Raw genomic sequence first — 22702 nt, forward strand, 5'->3', positions numbered from 1 at the left:
AGCCTGCGCGTCCGGAGCCTGTGCTCCGCAACGGGAGAGGCCACAACGGTGAGAGGCCCACGTACCAAAAAAAAAAAAAAAAGAAATATGTATTTCTATACATTATAGAAATTTTTACATTTTTAAATTTTAAAGAATACAAGCTAGAATATATACATACTCATTATAAATATTTCAAAATATACAAACATACAATGATTTTAAAAGAAAACTACAGAATAACAGAAATTCTTTTAAAAGATTAATGTTCACATGGTTCAGTAAAATTCCTCAAGTATATAAATCAATAAATTACCTCAAGGGAGAAAATAAGTTTGCTATATGTAAACGAAATGTCAAAACTATTTTCAACTCAACAGATTTTTTCTCATGGAAATCATTTGGTAGAATATTTACTCTATCACAAATACTGCAGAAATAACTCATTTCCTAAAGCAGTAAACATGTGTACATTAAGAATGATCCAGAAAGAAAATTCAAATGCTAACCTATCCAGTGAGCCAGAAAGTAACCTCTGTCCAGAGCTGCTCAGACATAAGCATGTCACAGTTTTATGATGATTTTTCAAAGACACTAGCAACTGTCCTCCTTTTAGCATGTCCCAGACTTTAACATAACGACCTCCTATAAAAAGAAATAATCATTAGTTTGATTATGAAAAGATCTGAAAAGCACTCTTCACTGGACACTCCACAGCATGGAGTGGAGGGATTCCAGAGCCAGACAGCCTGGTTTCAGTGCTGGGTCTACTATTTACTGGGTACGTGGCTGATGATAATTACAGTTCCTACCTCACAAAAACCTATTGTGATGATTAAATAATTTCATATTTATAAAGTACACAGAACTGCCTAGCAAAATAAGAAGTATAATCAAGAAAGATTTTATTTTAACAAAACTAAAATAAAATCATTCTATAAAAGGAATTCTGTATAACCATGGAAAAGAATAACACAGATTTCATTTACTAAAAATTCTGTGAATCCCAACAAAACTGAGAAACTCTATAACTTTTACTCTAAGAATTGGAAGCATCTTTAAAGGCAATTTAATCCAGGGGTTTAAAAAGAATTCTTTTATTACGGCATCTTTTCTTTCAATGAAATATTAAGCAAAAGTCTAGTAGGTAAAATGGAAAAAGAGGCTGGGGGGCTGGGGGTGGGAGGGGATGAAGTTCTTACTTATCCTGACTGTAAAAGCGCCTGGAACCCAATTTGCAGTCCCTGTCTCCCCACATGTAGCAGCTCATGAGAGAGATCACAGTTTGAAACCACTGATCTGGCCCAACCTCTCATTTTCAAGGTCTATACTGGTTAAAGGATTGCCCAAGGCCACACAATTAGCTACTGACACGACGGAGATTAGCATACAGGCATCCACTCTCCCTGTTCAACTTGTATGTACTTCCATTTCTCAAAATAACAGCAAGAAAAATAGGTAACTCTGACAATATTATCAACTTACTTTGAAATCAAATAGGTACTGGGGAAAAAGAATATAAAACAGGATAACTTCTATTTGGATTTTAGAATTAAGCAAAAAACAAAACAAAACAAAGCTACACACTACCTACATATTCTTCTAATGTCAACACATTAATTTTGACTTAACAAATGAAAAAAGACAATTTACTTCTTCCATTATAATTTTTTAAATGCACCTCAGTTCCAACTTGATAAAAAATGTATCAAGGCCCCTTTGACTCCACGTTATCTTCTCCTCCAGCACTATCAGCTATTTGTTGGGTAAGAGGCCACTTCAATCAAGAGTCACATAAAAAGAGATAAGCCTGATTCTAGATCTGAAAGAACCTGTGCTTTCAAAAGCTGCCGCAGATCTCTTACCTTACGTAAGAACATGAACAGGAGTTCGACCTGGATTTTTAGATTAAGTACACAATGAAGGCTCTCAAGTTCTGAGATTTCAGATCTGCCACTTAACACTTTGTCTTGGACAAATTACGTAAAACTTTTATTTATTTTCTTTTGCAAAATAGAGGAAAAACTATCTTGTAGGCTCACCTAGGGGACTGGAGATAATACGTTTATAATAGCATAGTGCCTGGCTCATATTAGCTACTCAATAAATGAAAATTGCTTGCCTGTACCACTTATCAACTGTCTGAGCAAAAACTGAGACATGCATTTCAAGTGCACACTGATAAATTATAAGGAGTAACTAACAAAGAAATATCTGACTCAAGACGAACAATATTGGTGAAAGCAATTTTTAAAAGAAATACCTGCTGATACCAGAAGACCTCCAGAGGGAAAAAGCAGGACGCTCTCCACTGGCTGCCCATGCTCAACAGAGATAACACTCTGGTTCGTTCGTGCATCAAACATCTTCACAGTGTGATCATATGACCCTAAAATGTCAATTTTTGTACTATGTGAGTTTCACTACTCAAAATAACAAAAATTATACGTGTGTGTGTGCATAATCAAACATAAACTTTAAAGGGAGAAGCATAGATGAAATTTTAAAAAGACATATGTATACTCATGAAGACACAGTACTTCCAAACCCTCTGGTACCACTGACTGTTTGTGAAACACTAACCTACATAAAATCTTAAATGATTCCTATCTTCTGACTACTGTCACTACTGAGTCACCTGGGAATCTTTGCACAGGCACCCATTAAGACTGAACTGCACTCTCTCTGTTCCTTGGCTGCTGGAGAACCTGTGAAAACCAGAGTACAGATGTTTCCAAACACATCTGGAGGATGATAAGAACAATCCCCAGGGACTTCCCTGGTGGCACAGTGGTTAACAATCCCCCTGCCAATGCAGGGGACAGGGGTTCAATCCTTGGTCCGGGAAGATCCCACATGCCGTGGAGCAACTAAGCCCATGCACCACAACTACTGAGCCTGCACTCTAGAGCCCGCAAGCCACTACTGAGCCTGTGTGCCACAACTACTGAAGCCCGCATGCCTAGTGCCTGTGCTCTGCAACAATAGAGGCCACTGCAGTGAGAAGCCCACTCGCCGCAACTAGAGAAAGGCGGCCCACAGCAACGAAGACCCAACGCAGCCATAAAACAAAACAAAAAACCTTGCCTTAAGTCTGAGTCATAAACTTAAAATAAAAAAGCTTATTTCATTAAAAAAAAAATCCCCAAAAGAAAAAGAAAATAAAACAATTGGATAAACAGAGACATATTTTTTTTATAAAACTTTTTAAAATTCCTCTATCCCAGGGTAAGCTGGGACGAAGTAAAAGAATGGCATGGACATATACACACTACCAAATGTAAAACAGATAGCTAGCGGGAAGCAGCCGCATAGCACAGGGAGATCAGCTCGGTGCTTTGTGTCCACCTAGAGGGGTGGGATAGGGAGGGTGGCAGGGAGACGCAAGAGGGAGGAGAAATGGGAATATATGAATATGTATAGCTGACTCACTTTGTTATACAGCAGAAGCTAACACACCATTATAAAGCAATTATACTCCAACAAAGATGTTTAAAAAACAAAAAAACAAAACTCCTCTATCTCAAGAGTCCCAAAGCAATATTAAAGTATATCAATAAAATTACCAACTTCAGGAGGGAAGAAAAAGATTTCACCAACCTGTTACAAAGAGATCTGGGTTCAGTTTGCTAGCACATCCACACCTCACATAATCAGAATGTTCTTTGAATGTCAGAATTTCTTTGGAGTTTGGAATATCCCATAATTTAACTGTATAATCATCAGCCCCAGAGACCACATGATATTTGTCAGCTGTAAAATCTACTGTATGAACTGCTCTGAAAGATCAAGGATCAGTATATTAAAAAGCAAGGAAAAATTATTTCTGGCACCTTCTGACATCAAACACCCTTCTTCCCAAAATAACAAAAAAAAGCAGCTCAGTTTCAGTAATTGTAGGGAGAAATCATGAGAGAATAAGAAAATCTTTAAAACAGGTATTTTTCCCCAAGCCAATTTAAAATTTATATACCCCTAGTACTATGAAGTTAATAAGAATATTAAACAGTGGCCTTAAAATTATATTTTCTAATAAGTTAACATTTCTACTTAGCACATCAACAACAGAAAGTAAATGTTCTAAATGTTGGCACAAAGGTACTTTAATTTGAAAAATTGCAAAATGGGTAGTTCTTAAAAAATTCTAAGGACACTTGTCACTAAGTAGGATCATATTAAGTGAACTTGTTATATTTAAAATGTTTCACTGATGGACTAAGACTATCCTGATAATATAAAAAACACTTTTGAGATTTAAAATCAACAGCAAATTTCAGTGACAACATTGGTAATCCTGAAAGATATAAAAGTGTCCCTAGCCATTTAATTTATAAAGGGGCAAAACACCAAATCCAAGTAGAAAAAAATCCACCTTCCAACTTGATTTCAAAATAACAACCTCTAATATAGTCCAAGCCTTTAGAGTTGTCATTAATAGTTGTGAGGTTGCCTTTAGATCAGCAGTTTATAACCTCAACCGTGTCACAGAACTCACTGAGAAGTTAATGAAAGCTACAGGACATCTCCATAGATAACCACACATTTCCTAAAATGTCACATACAATTCTAGGAAATTCATGAGCCACATCAAACTGGACCATAGGACTGAACCAAGTTAAGCACTGTCTCAGAACAACCAGAAAATAAAGTCCATGACGGTACATAATCTTCACAGAACTCTTTTTTTCAAAGCCTGTAAAACCAGTAGAGCTTACAATAATACAAAACAGAACAAAAACACATAAAAACCAACTATCTGTAACTGTATGGTAACAGATGTTAACTCAATTTATCGTGGTGATCGTTTCACAATATATACAAATAGTGAATTATTATGTTGTACACCTGAAACTAATATAATGTATGTTAATTATAGCTCAATAAAAAATAAATTAAAACAAAACAACTGTCTCTTACTTAGTATGGCCTTCAAACTGCCTGAGGGGAGCCCTGCCACTTATATCAAAAAGCTGAATGCCACCATCTTCACTGCCAGCCACAAGCAGTCTACCATCCTGCCGAAAAGTAGCACAGTATGCTGTGTCTTTAAATCGTGAAAAGGTTTTTATAGGTTCTTGGGAGTATCGGCCATAAATGTGAATCTACAAGAAGATAAAAAACACAGTATTAAAAAAAAAAAACAGCAAACACAGTATTTTACTAGATGGCTCAAGACCAGTAGTAAATATAAACTACATAAAAGAAAAACAAAAATTATATTTACCCTTGAAGAAGCTGTGACAGCATAATTATACGGAGGCTGTGGAGAAAAGTCTACTTTTGACACTGCACCAAACTCCTTGATCTGAACAGGGGTCTTAATGAAAAATAATAGTGTATTAACAAAGTTACAACTGGTAAGACATATTTAAGCATATAATTTCTTATGGACAATTTCTTTTTGTTCTTAGTAACTAGGTTGTATTTAATAGAGAAGTATGAAGAAAGCAAAAAAGATCCAAACCCCATCATCTAGACAATCTCTGTGGCGATTAAAGTAAATAAATATATGGTTGAAAAGCCACACCCCACTTTTTCTCTTTAGCTGTGAAATTTTCTGTGATTATCATGCCTAAACCAGCACATATTTAACCATGTATTTTTTAACTGGCACAAAGATCATACCACACAGGCTATTCTGCACCTTGCCTTTTCTTCACTTATTAACACCTTAGCTAATAACTTTGCATAAGAGCAACAGCTTTATCATCCATTATAAGATTCATCATAATTTACCAGTTCACTAGTAACAAACAGGTTTTTCTGAAATTTCTTTTTTTTTAAATAAATTTATTTATTTATTTATTTTTGGCTGCGTTGGGTCTTTGCTGCGCATGGGCTTCCTCTAGTTGCGGCGAGCGGGGGCTACTCTTCATTGCAGTGTGTGGGCTTCTCATTGCGGTGGCCTCTCTTGTTGCGGAGCATGGGCTGTAGGTGTGCGGGCTTCAGTAGCTGTGGCTCACGGGCTCTAGAGCATAGCCTCAGTAGTTGTAGTGCACGGGCTTAGCTACCCCGCGGCATGTGGGATCTTCCCGGACCGGGGCTTGAACCCATGTCCCGTGCATTGGCAGGCGGATTTTTAACCACTGTGCCACCAGGGAAGTCCCTGAGATTTCTAATATTACAAATAACACTTCAATGAACATCTTTCTACATAAAGATAACATACTTTACACACAAATTCTGGAGAGTATATTCATTGAGTAAGTTCCAAGCCGTGGAACTTACAAGACCAAAAGGTATTTTTATCATAATAGATAATGCCAGAATTGCCCTCCAGAAAGTCTGCACCAATTTCCCTCCCTCAAGTAGCAACGATGATCAAAATTTTTCATTTGTGCCAATATAAGATGAAAAAGTATCCAAATTATTATCCAATAATTTTATTATCCAATAAATTATTATCTAAAATCCAATTATTTTTTTAATTTGCACTTCTTAAATTATGAGTGAAGCTGAAGCTCTTTTAATATATTTACTGGCCACTTAAACTTCTTTTTCTATAACCTTCCCAATTCCAATCTTTTCCCATTTTTCTGTTTAGTTGTTCAGATTTTTTTAAAAAAATCATTTGTTAGCCTTTACATATAGTCTAGAAGAATTAATTTTGCATCACTTCCTCCTTAGATTAAGAAAAATGAAAAAAAAAACCCTTCTTTCATGAGATTCAAATTCTAAAATTTAATTCATTTGGCATTGATTAATCATCCATTCTGTGCTAGATAACTTCTATGATTAAGCTGATTAAGGAATATGGATTTTTATTTTTATATAACTCCAAGAAAAAAATATCAGATATCAAATTTTCCACCCAAACTATAAGCTGCTGATAGATTACTTTTAGTTATTAGTTCTCTATTAGCATATCCAAAGTATAAAATATGCTGAAGAAATTGACATAAATGTAAAACACCTCCCTCCCTTAATTTTGTCTATACTTACCTTATAGTTGTTCCAGTACAGTGTATCTTGGGTGATTTTTTCACCAAGTACAGGATATACCTGGATCGCTACAGGCTTATAACCAGCCATACTTTCATAGAATTGCACTGTTATCCAAGGGTAAATAGTTTGAAATTGGTGTTAGAAATAAAGCGACTCTGCCTCACGTCTGAAAAAGAAAACATTTTATAAACACATTATTATTCATAAACCTATATATAGTTATGATTTTCACTCTGCATCTTTTCAGAAAGCTGTGTGGTAGCTTATAGATTAGTGATCAGTAACCACTTAATTTTAATACAGCAGGGACAATCTAAAGGAAGCAGGAAGAATACAGATAGGGCTACCATAGTGTACTATCTACTCAGCTATAGGCAGAGGCTATACACAAATGTTCCCACACCTCACTGACCAATTTACAACACCTGGGAATAAATCTGGTTCGGCCACCCAGTAGCCAAAGCATTTAGAAACACACTGGCTTAGAATGTTCACTTACTGACAACAGAAAATGTTAAGGTGAAACTGCAAATACAAATGTTCCCTGAAATTAACCTAAAACGACATTTAATCTATAAGAACATAATCTAGGGACCTGACTTCCTGAAAGCCTAAAATTGCCAAGGAGAAAAGAAAACAAAGCTAATATTCTAATGCAGAAGATTAAAATTAAATTTAAAAGCTTAAAATAAAAATCTAATATTCTGATGTAGAAGCTTAAAATTAAGTTAATTTTAAAATGTTTAAACAGTAAGAAAGAAAACAAGAATAAAGCAATTCTGAAATTAAATTCTAAATTAAAGTGACACAATAAAAATTAATTAAAACTTTAACTGACATGTAATTAGGCCGAAATGTCTTTCCAGAACCATTCAGTTGCAACAGAGATTCAATTATATCAGAGGAATGATTCAGTGGTGCAACTCATCTTTCCCAAAAGCCTGAAAACATCGTATCAGTAACACCAAAATAAATAGGTGTGACATATTTTAAAGGCTTTGATGAAACACGGCAATCAATGATTTAAAAAGTTTTCTGTTCACTGAAGTACCTATAATGTGTAGGACACACTGTTTTAGGCACTGGGGTGCAATGGTGAGTGAAACAGACATGGTCAGTGCCTTCACGCACTCCAATATTCCTCATTTCAGCTGGTAACTGGCATCTGGAATCAGCCTTGACTTGTCCTTCCTTCTCACTTCTAACATCCTAATAGTTAACAAGAGCTGATTTTACCTCCCAAATCTTTCTAAACTCCGGCATGTCCACTCCACCTAGCTCCACTGCTCTAATTCACATCTTCTCATCTAAAGGTCTCCCTGACTCCCTTACCTACCTTCCAAATAGCCTTCAGAGTTACCTAACTACCATGCAAATCTGGTTTTTGCTACAAAGCCCAACACTGCCCAGAAAAGAAGGTGCAAGCTCCTTTACATGGCATGTAAGGCCCTCTGTGATCTTGCCCTTGCTTACCTTTCCAGCTTCCCTCGTTATTCCCTTAACACACCATGCTCTTTCTTGTCTCAATGTTGTTCTTCATTTGTCCTCTCTGGCAGGAATGACCTCTTTCTACCTACCTCCTATTTATCATTTAAAGTTCAACTCAAGGATCACATCCTCCAAGAAACCTGTCACCTCCTAAGCTGGGTCTGGGGCTTGTCTTCTATAATCCTACATGACTCTGTATTTCTGTCAATGCACATAATCACACTGCATTTGTAATGACCTCTTTTTCCCATTGAATTGAACATTTCATATCTGAAAGATTAAAAACAAGTGCTCAAAGGATGTTTGTGAAAGGAAAGGAAGCACTGTGCTGGGTTATATGGGAAACAAAATTAAAGTCACATTAAAGTGGTATCTATTGTATGAACACTGCTATAGAGCACAAGTCCACGAAGTTTTTCTGTAAAAGGACAAATAATAAATATTTTAGGCTTCACAGGCCAACAGGCAAAATGGAGCATATTATGTAGTTATTTATATAGCATGAAAGAAAAACGTCCCAATTTTTTACTAAGGAAACCGCCCCAAATAATTATAAGTTCAATATTTTGTTTATGAATGAAAGGAATGGGACTTTTTGGAGGAGGGGGAAAACATTTCACTTACTCTGGTTCAAAGTTAGTGTTTCCTATCATCAAATAGATCGCAAATATTCATCTATAAAAATCATTCTTGGCTCACTGAATACCCCAAAACAGACACTGGGCCAGATCTAGCCTGTGGGCCTTCGCCCCTTACTACCGCAGAGGTGACCCTTGAACAACACGGGTTTGAACTGCGTGTGTCCGCTCAGAGGCAGATTTTTTTCAATAAATACTACAGTACTACAGAATTCCTGTTTTTTTGAATGCACAAGCAGAACCCAAGAAGTGGAGGAACCTGGATCAAGAGGAACCGCGCATATGGAGGGCCCACTGTAAGTTATCCTTCAGGGGAAGCTTGGGGCCCCTAAACCTCCCCCTCCCCCGCAGTGTTCAAGGGTCAGCTGTATAGGCAAAGGAGTACATAACTCTGCCTTGAAAAAAATCGTTTAAAGCTTTACAAGGAAAAAGCGAGGCACAGGAACAATGGTTTGCCAGATTAAAGTGAGGAACAGCATTAGAGGCAGGGGAGGGTAAGCAAGACAGACAGAGCAAAGGCACGGATGCAAGTGATGTGAAAATGAATAGGAAGAAAACGATCAGGGAGAGGTTAGAGGCTGAGAAACTGGGACTAAATGAAAAACAGGTACTACTACATCACAATGCAGAATATCAAATGTATGCTATAAGTAACGTACAGAACACGGAGCGCTCAGAAGCGATTTTTAACTCTAACTGGGCGGCTGCCAGAAAGATTCAAAGTGTGCAATTCAGCTGGGCCTTTAAGTTTAACATTAAAACGAATTAACCATTTAACATGGGTGGGCACTGCAAACTGCGGGAACCTCACAAGCAAAGACAGAGATGGAAATCAGCCTAAAGGGGTGTGGCTTACTCCGAGGACTAATGACGGTGGACGTGACGTGACTGCAGAGGAGGAAAATCTAGGTCGAAGCTAAATTGCGGGGAATCCTGAGAGGCTCGTTAAGGAGTTTAGCTATTCCGCGGAGACTGAGAAACCGCAGAGGAGCATGCTAGATACCAAGGAAGGCCCGATGTGAGTCTGGGCCACCCCCATTGGGAGCCCCCTTCACCTACCTCCGATGGGCCCGGAGGGTCAGCCGAGACTCCCCGGCCTCAAGGAGAAGTTCTTGGACTCCCCCAGCCCCCTCCCCGGACTGTGCGGTAGAACATGCGGAAGGTCACGCGGATCCTGGAAGGAGCTGCCGAAACACGCCACGAACAGACCGGGAAAACGTGTCGCACGAAGGTGACGTAATGGCGCAGACTCCCGAGACGCACGCAGCCCTGGTGCGCAGGGGCGAGCCCGGTGGGCGGGACGATGGAGAGGAGGAGGCGTGGCCGGAGGGAGAGACTGAGGCCTGGCGCTAGTGAACTAGAGCTGTAGGCGAAGGGACGCTGTCTCTGTAGTACTGGAGCAGTAAGGATCGCGCAGCGGCGGGAAAATACCTGGAAGTCCCTCCCTGCAACAGCTTCACCGGTGCGGCACGTTTTTGGGCCGGAAACCGAAAGAATAAATCGGAAGTGACGTCGCGGTCAAAATAAGCCGGGGGGTGGGGCCCTGCAGTGAATCTGGCCGCAGATGGGAAGGCCCGACTCGCTGTGGGCTGTCGAAGGCGGTCGCCAGGCCTTTCGATCCCACACGGTCGGCCTCCGGCCCCTATCCCCGGGACCAGCCCGCCGCGGTTGAGCCAGACTTTCCGCCCTCCCTACCCGAGCCGCGCTGGGATTTTTCGGGCAGAGTTGGCGGGAGGCGACAGAGCGGACTTCCCTCCCTGCAACAGTCTCCCCTCCAGCGGGTTCCTGTCCTGGGACGCCGGGACACCTGTGGCCTGTGAGGCATCATTCATTTTCATAGCACCTTCCTGTCCTTGTAGGACAACTCCAGGATGAGGAAGAACCGGGGGGCTCCTGTTACTAGCACCCACTGTGGATTAACCCAGTTGCCCGTTTTATTTCGTTAGGATCTCTCTCCCCTTATCCCTGGGCTCTGACAGATTGAGGTGATCCTAGCTCTCCTTGGCCTTACCTCTTTTTCTCACCGCCTCCTCTTCTCGATCATCTTTTTTTTCCCCCTTCTTCTCTTATACTTCAAAATTATGGCTTAACCAGTCAGTGTTGCTTCTCCTCTCTGGAGTGGTGCCAAGATAAGCGTTCTGTTTCCATTCCCTCCTCACCCGAGTACATTTGCTCTTCTTCCCTCAAAGACTGGTAATTCCATTTCTAAACCCTGATTTGTAACATGGAAGCTGTTTAGAATTGGAAAGAATATTAGAGATACCTATTTCAACCATCTTCATCTTATCTGACTAAAATGAGTCTTAGGAAACGTATATGATTTCTCTGTCCAGGGTTGCACAGCTAGTTGGTAGTGATGTTGGGAACGGAAAGCCAGATCTAATCAGCAGACGTTTGTTGAGCATCTTGCAGGCTCATTGCAGAGTAGAAAAGAATATGAACCTTTGTTAAGGTTCAGATCAGAAAATATTTATGGAGTACGTGATAGAACCAAGCACTGTTTGTGTGCAAAAATTAGTAAGAGTGCCCCCCCCATCCTAGAGGAGTTTTCAATTTATTAGGAGTTTAAATGGAAATTTTCAAGAGAGTGATAAATGCTAAAATAAAGATATATGTGGGTGCTGAGCGAGCTCAGGGGAGTTGCACTTCGCCCAACTCTGGGTAGGAGTCTGTGGGAGATGGCTTTTCCCTCAGGAAACACAGTTCATATCTTGTAATATACTTTTAAAGACCTCTGCGTTGCCCCTCCACCTCCATTTGAATCACAACTCATTTTCTGTTTTAGTCTCCTTCTTACCGTTTGCTGAAGTGTGTTGACTTTGTTACTTGTTAACATTATTATTAGCGTTTATTATTTCTTCAACTCTTTCTCCCTTGGAAGTTTTGGATTAGTTTAGTGCTGCTTTTTCTTTTAACGAACAGGGTGATGGAGTCGTGAGCTCCTCTTTTCTCTTCTCTGTAGTGAACATAATGATTACCTGCCCTGACTACTCAAAGGATTGTTATAAAGATCCATCTTGGAAGATGTTTTAAAACTGTAAAAGTGATTATCTATAAATGAATGATTTGCCAACCTTTGCTCCACTGTGGTCCTAATGCACTTTTCTCTGTTAGTTCCAATTAATTACAATTTTAAAACACCCTGCACCCTCAAAATTTCTGAGGCAGTAAGCCCTAACATGAAAAAATTAACTGGATGCTATTAATTTTCCTCTTGTCTCAGGACTATATGTGTAAGACAATTATATGCCTTGGAGTTCTTCCTTTTCTTTAGAAGCAATTTTAGGTACAATAATGAAATTTCTCTTGAAATTTTATTAAGGTCCATAGGAAAGTGCCGGTGATTACCTTACTGAAAACTCATTTTAAAACAATAGTAAATGATTCAGTAACAGGTGTGCTTCTAACCTCTGTTTTGAGAGTTCGCGTTTATTGAGTTCATGTCTTGACAATCTATATTTGGAAAAAAATCAGTAATTCTAATTTCTTAATACTTATTACAAAGATTGGGACCAAAAATTATACTTAGATTATAATGTCCTAGAGATGCTAAAGCAAAGGAAGCCAGTCCATAATCTGTACACTTCATTTTTCATAAAAACCTGTATTAAGTTGCTAACACTTGATCTGAACAAAAACTGATTAATAAGTATGTTTTCAATTCATCATAACCAAAACTTTATAAAGCCTTTCACTATCCAGGAATCATGGATATTGTAGATGCTGATAGACTTGGGTACAACATGAGTTCTATCTTTTCTTAAATTCACATTTTGACAGCATGTTAAAAAATAAACCTCATATTAGAGGTTAAAGTTTTTACATGAAAGTTTATTTTTGTTGTTAGCCTGATTTTTAAAAAATCCATTTGGCAATATTCAGGAATAGGAAAGGGGAGAAAAGGATAAGTAAAATTTGTTGGGACCTAGTGATGGCGGTGAGAATGTTACTGTATTTCATTTGGTCTTTGCCAGGGTCCTGTGAGGTTACTGGTGTATACCCATTTTACAAGTGAGACTGAGGCTTAGAGAGGTTGAGGAGCTTGTACAGATTCACACAGCTAATAAATGGTGAAGCTTGTATTCAGACCCAGGTTTTTCTACCTCTGGAGATTGTATTCTTTCTATTATGTATAGGTGCTAATAAGAGCACTGTTTGCATATGTGATTGAAGATGATTATTTTGTATATATTAAGTTGATATAATACTTTCAATTTTTTTCTTTCAGATGTTTTAATACCCAAATTTGAAGAATACACTGTATGCCATTCTTATAAAACCAAGGGGAAATCATGAAGAAATGTTTTAATTATTGAAACTACAGTTGAAATCATGGCTACATCAGCAAATTTGGATATTGGAGCCCAGCTGATAGTAGAAGAGTGCCCCAGCAGTTACAGTCTAACTGGCATGCCAGACATTAAAATAGAACATCAGCTGGACTCAAATGCAGAAGAAGGATCAGCTCAGGGTGTTTCCATGGGGATGAAATTCATACTGCCTAACAGATTTGATATGAATGTCTGTTCTCGGTTTGTGAAGTCCTTAAATGAAGAAGATAGTAAAAATATTCAAGATCAAGTTAACTCTGACCTGGAGGTGGCATCTGTCCTATTTAAAGGTTGAAAGTTATGGTATAAATATCTGCATTTGTTTTGTTTTTGTTTATTTATTTATTTATTTATTTCCCTTTCTGATCATGAGATTTTTGAGTTTGCGAAGAGTTTGGAAGTCATCTTTAATTATGATTTTCTAGAATCTCATAGAAACCAAAATTAAATAATTTCATGTTATATAATGTCCATAAGTACATGTTGATTTTTACTTCTTCCTTGACCTTTGTTTACTTACAAATTCTCTAATAAAGTTTATTATTTTACCTTTTAAAATTATAGGAGAAAAAAATTTTGTGCCTTTTGTAAATGAATTAACTCCATGAATATGTGATTGGCATTAGCTTCCAATGCTTTAATACAGTGAAATCTGTCATCATATTGTAGATTTACTTTTATAACAATCTATCGAATAAAAAAACTAATCTCTGGATAAAATTGCTCAAGATTAATATTGATTTGTTTTTCTGGAACTTTTACTAGTACAAATTTTTTTTTTTTTTTTTGCGGTACACGGGCCTCTCACTGTTGTGGCCTCTCCCGTTGCGGAGCACAGCCTCCAGACGCGCAGGCTCAGCGGCCCTGGCTCACAGGCCTAGCCACTCTGCAGCATGTGGGATCTTCCCTGACTGGAGCACGAACCTGTTTCCCCTGCATCGGCAGGCGGACTCTAACCACTGCGCCACCAGGGAAGCCCACTAGTACAGATTTTTTATGGCAAAAAAATAGTATCACTTGAGAACCAGTTAAAGATATTATACATCTTGTATTTCTTTTTTAATGTAAACATTGACATAGAACTTTGAAATGCTTTGTTGTTAAAATATTGTTTTAATATGTTTAAATTAATTTTACTTAGCTGAATGCAGTATCCATACATCTCCTTCTCCGGGAATTCAAGTAAGGCATGTCTACACTCCCTCTACAACAAAGCACTTCTCACCCATAAAACAGTCAACTACTTTAACCAACAAACACAGAGGAAATGAGGTCTCAACCACACCTCTGTTAGCAAATTGTAAGTATTTCCCACTGATGTATTAGAATATTTTTATTACTAATGTAATGGTTTCAAAAGTTTGGCTTTGAAACATTATTTTCATTAAATGCATATTCTATTTTGGAAAGCTTAAGTGATGTCCTGATAGTTTTAGTAATTTAAAACTCTTTCACATATTATTGCATATTCAAATATTTCATGTTTTATGTTTCTCTGTTGAGAACAAATACAGACTGAAATATTAATTCTTAAAACCTTCATAATTTTACTATAAAAACAATGAGTTATTCTGAACTTTGTGCAAAGCAAGACATTGTGTTTTTGTGTTCTCGGAGTGCATTTTATAAACTAGATCACTGATCAACAAATGATTTGTAGTAAAAGCTGAGCTATGTCTACTATAATTTCGAATTTGAATATAATATGAATATGAAATCACCTCTTTAAAAACTTTGAATTTATAATTTTTTTAATGTAGAATTATTCTAGAAGAAATAAAATGAAGGGTTTTCTCTGTAAACTAGAAAATATTCTTTATAGTACGGGTTTCTTAATGAGAGGAACCAGTTAGCAATTTGATGTTAGGGATTATATTTGAGAATATAACATAAATGCATCTGTATTCTAAAGCATGGTGAAATGTATATTTTTACTTTGGAAACACTGTGTCCCTCCTGATTTTGAATTGTATGCTGTAGCAGGTAAGCCAGAACAAGTTCATGACTCTAACTCTACCTAAGAGCCATTTCTGTTTTATTTATGTAAATTTGCATATGCCTCCCAGTTGCTTTCCTTTCTGTATTAAGGCCACCCAGTCATATCATCCTAAGTCAAGGATCAAGTGATACTGATTTTTAAGATGAACTGTCATAGAACAGTACCTGTTTGGCTCTGTTTTAAAATAAAGAGATTGTCTTAAAATGTTCCAACCGTAGAATTTTTTCTTGGCCATACCGAGAGTCTTAATGGGATCCTAGATCCCTGACCAGGGACTGAACCCCGGGGCCCCGCAGTGAAAGCACCGAGTCCTAACCACTGGACCAATTTTTGAAAAAAACAACTAGGGATCATGTGGTTCACATACTTCGTGTTAGACAAAAATGTTTAATCAGGTCTCCTGGGTCACACAGCTAGTTAGCCACAAATAGGTCTGTACGCAAGAATTTCCTCTCAGCTAGTTTTTAATTTACTGTCTTAGTCCTCCAAAAGTTAAGAAATACCCATTGCCTCTTGAAATAATGATATTTGGGACTTAAATGAATACAGTCAATTAAAAAACAAGAGTCTTTTAGACCCAACTTCCTTATACTTCCTTATACGTTTGGATAAAGAGATACCATGTTAAAAATTAAGTACCTAAACCATTTCTTCAATTCATAAGATCAGTAACAATTTGCATTGTTAATAATCAAATAGTTTGCACATTCACTGATAATAACACTTTGCAGAATTACTTTAAACATATATGAGTCAATTCTCAGACTCTTAGATATTTAAAGTAATTCTGACATGTGCAAATGTTAGGCTATATTTTAAGTTAGATTTTTTTAAACAATAAAATGATAGTTCGTGTTTTAGAAAGGAAAATTGCTACACAGACATGAACAATGAGATGATGAAAGTGTACTTACAGATATACATGAAACTTTTTATGGTATTGTTTCAGCTTTGTCTGTTCACCAGTTGGCTGCTCAGGGAGAGATGCTCTACCTGGCTGCTCGTATTGAACAAGGTACTAGCCTATTTTTTTAGATGTACTTAAAACAAATTTAATAGGATTTATCAGATTTGTTATTGTTTTCTTTTTATACAAGAAAGTATAAAGACAAAAAATATAGTTGCATAATCTCACCAGGCAGATAACCCAATAGATACTTTAAAGAAAGTAGTAATATAAGGTATAGAAGTTAAAGCTTCCCTTACCACCCTCACCTTTTCTGCAGAAGCAAACATTATAAGTTTCTTATATTTTCAGAAGACTTTTCTGGAAAATATTTATACTTGGGGCTATATGTGAGAGTATAGTATATATGTGCTTTTTTTAATTCACACAAGAGGGAAAATATACACACTGCAGTGCGCTTTACTTTTTTCACTTAAATTTTGAGATCTTTCCATATAAGCACATAAAGATCTATTTCATTCTTTTTAATAGGTCTGTGATTTTGCATTTTATTGCATATGCATATACTATGTTTTTTATTTTTAACTAGTTCCCCTGGTGGTAGTTGATTCCAGTTTGTTTCTATTAAATAACAATATTGTTGGCATTCTTTTAAAGTATATCCATAGGGTAAATTCCTTCAAGTATATTTGCTGGGTCAAAAGGTATATGAATTTTTATTTTTATATACATTGCCAGATGTTTGCCCTGTCCTCACACCAGAGTTAGTGTTTCTACTTCCCCGTACCCTCACTGACACAGAATATTATCAGACTTTAATCTTTGCTAATCTTATGGGTGAAAAATGGTATTTCATACTGGTTTTGTTTGCCTTTTTAAAATTATGATCTATTTGAATTTCTTTTTGTGTGAACTGCCTGTTTTATATTGATTTATATGAACTCTTACCTAAATTAAAGAAGTTCACTTTTTGGTTATGTTGAATCTAGTTTTTTCCCAGTTTGCCCTTTTTCCTTTGACTTTATGATGTTTTCAAACACAGGCTTAACATTTTTAAGTGGTAAATTTATTTTTTTCTTTGTGACTTCTGAGTTTTATATCTTGCTTAGAAAAGATTTCCTATTCCAAGATTATAAATAAATTCACTCATACCTTATTCTAGAACTTCTGTGGTTTCTTGTTTACATTTCAGTCTTTGACCCATATGGAATATGTTTTGGTGTAATGAGATAAAGGTGGAGCTTAACTTTTATTTTCATTTTTCAAAAAGTTAGCCAATTGTCCCAACATTATCAGTCGAATGCAGGGCATATGATTAAAGAGTGGCTTTTTTTTAATCATGTCATTCTTTTATAAGAAAGACTTCATCATTATATTCCTATTTGTTTATAAACATTTGAAGGTTTTATTCTCAATCTAAATAAATTTAGGGAAAAAACTGTGGACTTTATACCTGGTAGACTGAATCTAGGGAACAAAATGGGTTTTGAGGTAGAATTGCATAGAAATGTGTTTCAGATTATTCAGTCGTCATTCATATTATATTATGTTAGCAAACCACCAAAAATTTTAAGAAACTCAAAGGCAGCAGTATTGGCTAGAGAGTAAAAATAGCTTTACTAATTTGAGGCTTTTTATAATATGTATTTATGTAATGCTAAGGGCTATCGTATAACCTCATTTTTATTGTGATCCTCCCAACTAACTCCTGAGATAAGCAAGGTATTATTCTGGATATTAGAGGAATTAAATGACATGCCCAGAATCACACTGCTAGAAAGTGACAGTCAGGATTCAAACTCTAGTCTCCTGATTCTGAGTCCAGTGTTCTGTGGACTGCCCTGTACCTAGCATTATGTTGTGTCCGGTAGTTTATACTTTAAATAATATGCTATTTGAACTCAGCTACGTACCTTGAGACACAGCTTAATGCCTTGAGACTGCAAATTGCAAAAACACACAGCACTTCAGTGAACACAAGTCAGCACAACGTGAACCTCATTGGGTAATATAGTCACCTTTTTAGAATGCCAGTATTTTCATAGAGATATTAATATGTGGTTGTTAAATTAGATCACAAAAATTGCTTTTCTTTTAAATAGAAAATGTTATCAATCACACGGACGACGAAGGATTTACTCCTCTGATGTGGGCTGCAGCACACGGGCAAATAGCTGTGGTAGAGTTTCTACTTCAGAATGTAAGGAAAATGCCTCAGAAAATGTATATGTACAGTTACTTAAGTTCAGTTAAGTATTTAGTAAAGTTTTTACATCTCCAGCCAGCTAGATGGAATGATAGAGGATCCAAAAAATGTTTACATGCTCTTCATATTCTTGTGGAGCTTGCATCTGGTTGAGCAGGCAAGTGTAGTCGTCCATGAAGCTGGAGAGAGAAGTGAGTGCCCAGCCCCGCTAAGCACGATGGGAACAAAAGTCCTGTCAGCCCTGTAGGAGAAGCTTCTTGGAGAAGATACAATTTGACTCCAGAGTGACAAGATAGTTAGGATTGAGGTAGAGGGAGGAAGGCAGGCCTTCAGACAACCTTGATAACAGAACGTCCAGGAGTAGAAGTTTGTGTTCTTTCTTTATTAACCCCAGAACATTACCTGACCTAAGTGTTGAACTGTAATTATTATTGACAGAAGTAACAATATTCTTGTTTTCATAAACTGGAAAGTCTTTTATCTCTATTTCCCACTGCAGGGTGCTGATCCCCAGCTTTTAGGAAAAGGTCGAGAAAGTGCACTGTCATTAGCCTGTAGTAAGGGCTACACAGATATTGTCAAAATGCTGCTGGATTGTGGAGTTGATGTAAATGAATATGACTGGGTGAGTCTGTAATAGTGATTTTTAAATTACTGGAACAAACTCTAGGATTTATTTAGTTTGGGGAGACACAATAAGCTTTATTAAACCCTTGGAAGAATAATTAATTACCTTAGTTAATTAAACAGCTGGGAGAAAAAGTTAATGTCCTAAACTCAATTATTAGTTCTGATTAAGTATTCTTCACAAAATATTAAAATTACCTTAAACTACTTTTACATGCCCAATTCACAGGAGCATTAAATTATTTGAATCTTGCTCACCTTGAAAAACTAAATCATCTTTCCTTTTGCAGAATGGAGGGACGCCTTTGCTTTACGCTGTACATGGCAATCATGTGAAATGTGTAAAAATGCTCTTAGGTAAGCAGATAAAAGTGGAAATATTTAGAAAACGCCACATGAAGACATTATTTTTTACAAGCTAGCCTCAGGAGAATCCTGAACTTTTTTTTTTTTTTTTTTTTTTTTTTTTTATGGGGCACTTATGCGGGCCTCTCACTGTTGTGGCCTCTCCCGTTGCGGAGCACAGGCTCCGGACGCAGGCCCAGTGGCCATGGCTCACGGGCCCAGCTGCTCCGCGGCATGTGGGATCTTCCCGGACCGGGGCACGAACCCGTGTCCCCTGCATCGGCAGGTGGACTCTCAACCACTGCGCCACCAGGGAAGCCCCTGAACTATTATTAAATACGTTATTCACCCCTGGCGCACCTGCTGCCCTAAGGTTCCCATGTAAGCCATAGCTCCATCACACAGCACACCTGCAATCGCAGTATCTGTCCTTGTTGCTTTCCTTTTAGGGATCACATGTGAATCCTCGGCTCTTTTCTCTGTCCACAGCGTCTTTAAGCCTGAGTGCTGTCTGTAGTGGTGTATTAGTTTCAGTTGCTCTAGAGGATGCCTGTATGTTTGAAGTGTCTTCCCTCCGACCCACCAGAGTGAATTCTATGCCTTCTGTGTACTCTGTACTTTGTCAGACCATCCTGAAAATACCTTCCAAATTCGCAGAAAATCTGTCCCGCTATTTGCGCATGAGCCAGTGATAGACAAATGTATCCATATTTTCATTTTATTTATGTAGATTTTTCTGTTTTGGTATAGAAAATGGAGCTGACCCAACAATTGAAACCGACTCTGGATACAATTCTATGGATCTAGCTGTAGCCTTGGGCTATAGAAGTGGTAAGTGGTTTAGAACTCTCAGGTTTCATTTTAGTAAAGTTATATAATAATACAAACCAGTGGTCCAAACTATTCTCATCACTTGCAGTTACAGAACATGCATGTTATCCTAACTCCTGACATATACTTTCAACTGTGGGCAAAATCAATAGATTCCTACAAAGTCTAGAAATGAGTTTGTTACTATTACTTTTCACCATCCCAAATAATTAGTTGCTGGAGGATACGTGTACACCTATTTACAAGATGTGTTTAACATTTCATAGCAAACTATTTATAAAATGCTTTATAGTTGCCCTTTCTCTGTTCCTTAGAACAACCTTGTATTCTGGACTCTCCTTCAGTTTCAAAATTTAGAAACCAAGAACAGAAAACCCAGTAACTTGGACAATTACTAAAGTTAGTGACAGACTAAGTTTGAAGTATTGCATTGTAATCTTATTGCCCTCAGACTATGATTATATCCTAATTAGAAATTATTTTAGGAAAATGTTGGTGATGTTAAGTTGAATTTGATAGTTTTTAAAAATTTTGTAATCAACATGCTGTTGTCTTGATCACATGTGTGTTCTAGTTCAACAGGTTATTGAGTCACATTTACTGAAACTGCTTCAGAACATCAAGGAGTAGACATAGTCATCAGAAAGTGTTGTCTGCCCTTCCGTTTACTTTTGGCCCTTATAAATGATAGTTTTGTTTACTTATAAATTTTTACCTCAGTTGCAATATTGACTGATTTTTAGTAAGTTTTAATAAATATTCCTCTGAGTAATTCACTGGTTTATAATAAAATTAATGTTGATGCTTTTTTATAAATGTGTTTTACCGCATATTTAAAATTATAAATGAGTGTTTTGTGGCATGTAAATTTTTATGGTACAGATAGTTATCTGTGTTTATCAAGTGCTGTAATTTAACATTTTTGGAAATTATTCTGCCCTATTCATCTTCACTCTTGTATTAACTCATTGACTTTATATAGAGTTTGCTATAAATCCATAGGAAAAAAATTTGTTATTATTGAATTTAAAAATGCACAGTGTGGTTGTTTACAAAATGATATTATAAATGAATAAAGTACTTTTCTTCTGTTAGTTTGCATGCAGGTTGTTCTTTTTACATTGCATAAGATTATTAAGGTATCTCTTTGGGATTTTTAGTTTAACCCTTCCGTCCTGCCAGGATACTCCATTAGATCAAACAATATAATTAAAATAAACTGAATGTTAATTAGTCAACAAAGACTTATTGATTGTCATTTCTAGAAGTATATTGAGAATATTTTAACCTTGTGAATAAGTTTTCAGTAGGAAAAGCCCTCTGTGAAAGAGAACTCATTTCTTCAATAAAAGTCAGATGCTCTTTAATTCCACTAAAGGAGCATTATAAACTCGTGCTACACCAACATCTGGAAGAGAGCCATGAGCTAGAAGTTGATGTGACCACTGAGCGTGGGACTTGGGTTAAATCACTTCATCTGGAAAATAGGTGTGATATCAGTTATGACAGTTGGGTTGTAAGCCACATAAACTTGATCTAGCTAATTTAAGCAAAAAGGAATTAATGGAAAGACACAGAATGGAAAGAAAAACTGAAGAAGCAGGCAATACGAAAGGGGTGAAACTAGGCCAGGGATCTCAATCAGGAAGTCATGGCCAGTCATTTTGGATGCCGCTTTGGTAATGCTTAAATCCCCTTGTTTATCATTTTTCTCAGGATTAAATTTTCCAGGAGGCAGAAATCTATTTAGCGTGGGATATAAATGCACCACTGTATGGAGTTGAGGGGAGAAGGGGATGACTGGTTAACAACTCACCATTGCCCCCAGACCACCTGGAAAGCAGGAGGCCTAAAGGAAAACGACAGGAAGAAAGAAATGATAGATGTTCACTCCAAAGGCAAGCTAAATCATACGTGAAAATAGTACTAATGCTTGCCCCCTTGTCAGGCATATGCTTTAAATCGATTTTACCTAAAGCCATTCACCCTTCCATTTGGTGCCTTTTCTTATTGATGGCACATTATCCATGAAGTGTTTGTTACTTCCTGTTCATATTATAAAGTAACAAAATTCAATGATCCCTTTGGGCACATCACTCAGTTTTGTTTGCAAGTGCTCTCCGCAACTGAACAGCAACCAAACAACCTATGCTGGGATTGTCTCTAAAATAACCACTCCTAATCGAACTCAGGCCGACAGCCAACAGATCTCAGAGAATATCTTGAACAAAATTCCCCTTTCCTATTCTATCACCTTTTAGCCTTTGGGTCCCTGATAACAAACCCCAGAAAAATCCCTTAAGAAATAGACAAAGTTAATTAAAGCAACAGGAATGATACTTATGGGCCAGTTCTGAAATTCCTCTTTTAAAAGTCAAGTACCTTGGACTTCCCTAGTGGTGCAGT

General features: G+C 37.2%; 2 protein-coding genes across 3 annotated transcripts in view; one reads left to right on the top strand and one right to left on the bottom strand.

The window, feature by feature from the left end:
- UTP15 (UTP15 small subunit processome component) overlaps positions 1-7087 on the bottom strand; it is a 14147-nt gene extending 7060 nt beyond the window's left edge. Inside the window, exons 1-6 of one of the 2 annotated variants that reach the window (XM_007457044.1) lie at positions 6922-7087; positions 5204-5296; positions 4897-5081; positions 3580-3758; positions 2243-2368; positions 489-624 (exon numbers count right to left, since the gene is read on the bottom strand). In XM_007457044.1, coding sequence (XP_007457106.1) covers positions 489-624; positions 2243-2368; positions 3580-3758; positions 4897-5081; positions 5204-5296; positions 6922-7011 — 809 coding nt within the window. In that variant the 5' untranslated portion in view covers positions 7012-7087. The remainder of the gene's footprint in view (positions 1-488; positions 625-2242; positions 2369-3579; positions 3759-4896; positions 5082-5203; positions 5297-6921) is intronic. The other variant, XM_007457045.1, reaches the window with a different exon arrangement.
- A 3414-nt stretch (positions 7088-10501) lies between these two features.
- ANKRA2 (ankyrin repeat family A member 2) lies at positions 10502-21390 on the top strand. The gene is made up of 9 exons (XM_007457046.1): positions 10502-10866; positions 13279-13671; positions 14523-14681; positions 16330-16395; positions 18390-18487; positions 18993-19118; positions 19411-19477; positions 20216-20296; positions 20871-21390. Exons 2-9 carry the CDS (start codon positions 13383-13385, stop codon positions 20924-20926), a joined length of 942 nt encoding a protein of 313 aa, XP_007457108.1. The 5' UTR covers positions 10502-10866; positions 13279-13382; the 3' UTR covers positions 20927-21390.
- Positions 21391-22702: the final 1312 nt, after the last annotated feature.

Source organism: Lipotes vexillifer, unplaced genomic scaffold, assembly GCF_000442215.2.
Source record: "Lipotes vexillifer unplaced genomic scaffold, Lipotes_vexillifer_v1.1 scaffold241, whole genome shotgun sequence".
NCBI lineage: Eukaryota > Metazoa > Chordata > Mammalia > Artiodactyla > Lipotidae > Lipotes > Lipotes vexillifer.

Coding starts and splice junctions, on each gene's coding strand:
- ANKRA2 (XM_007457046.1), top strand. CDS start 13,383: ATGGCTACATCAGCAAATTTGGATATTGGAGCCCAGCTGATAGTAGAA. Junction 13,672..14,522: donor GGCATCTGTCCTATTTAAAG/GTTGAAAGTTAT, acceptor AATTTTACTTAG/CTGAATGCAGTATCCATACA. Junction 19,119..19,410: donor ATGTAAATGAATATGACTGG/GTGAGTCTGTAA, acceptor TTCCTTTTGCAG/AATGGAGGGACGCCTTTGCT.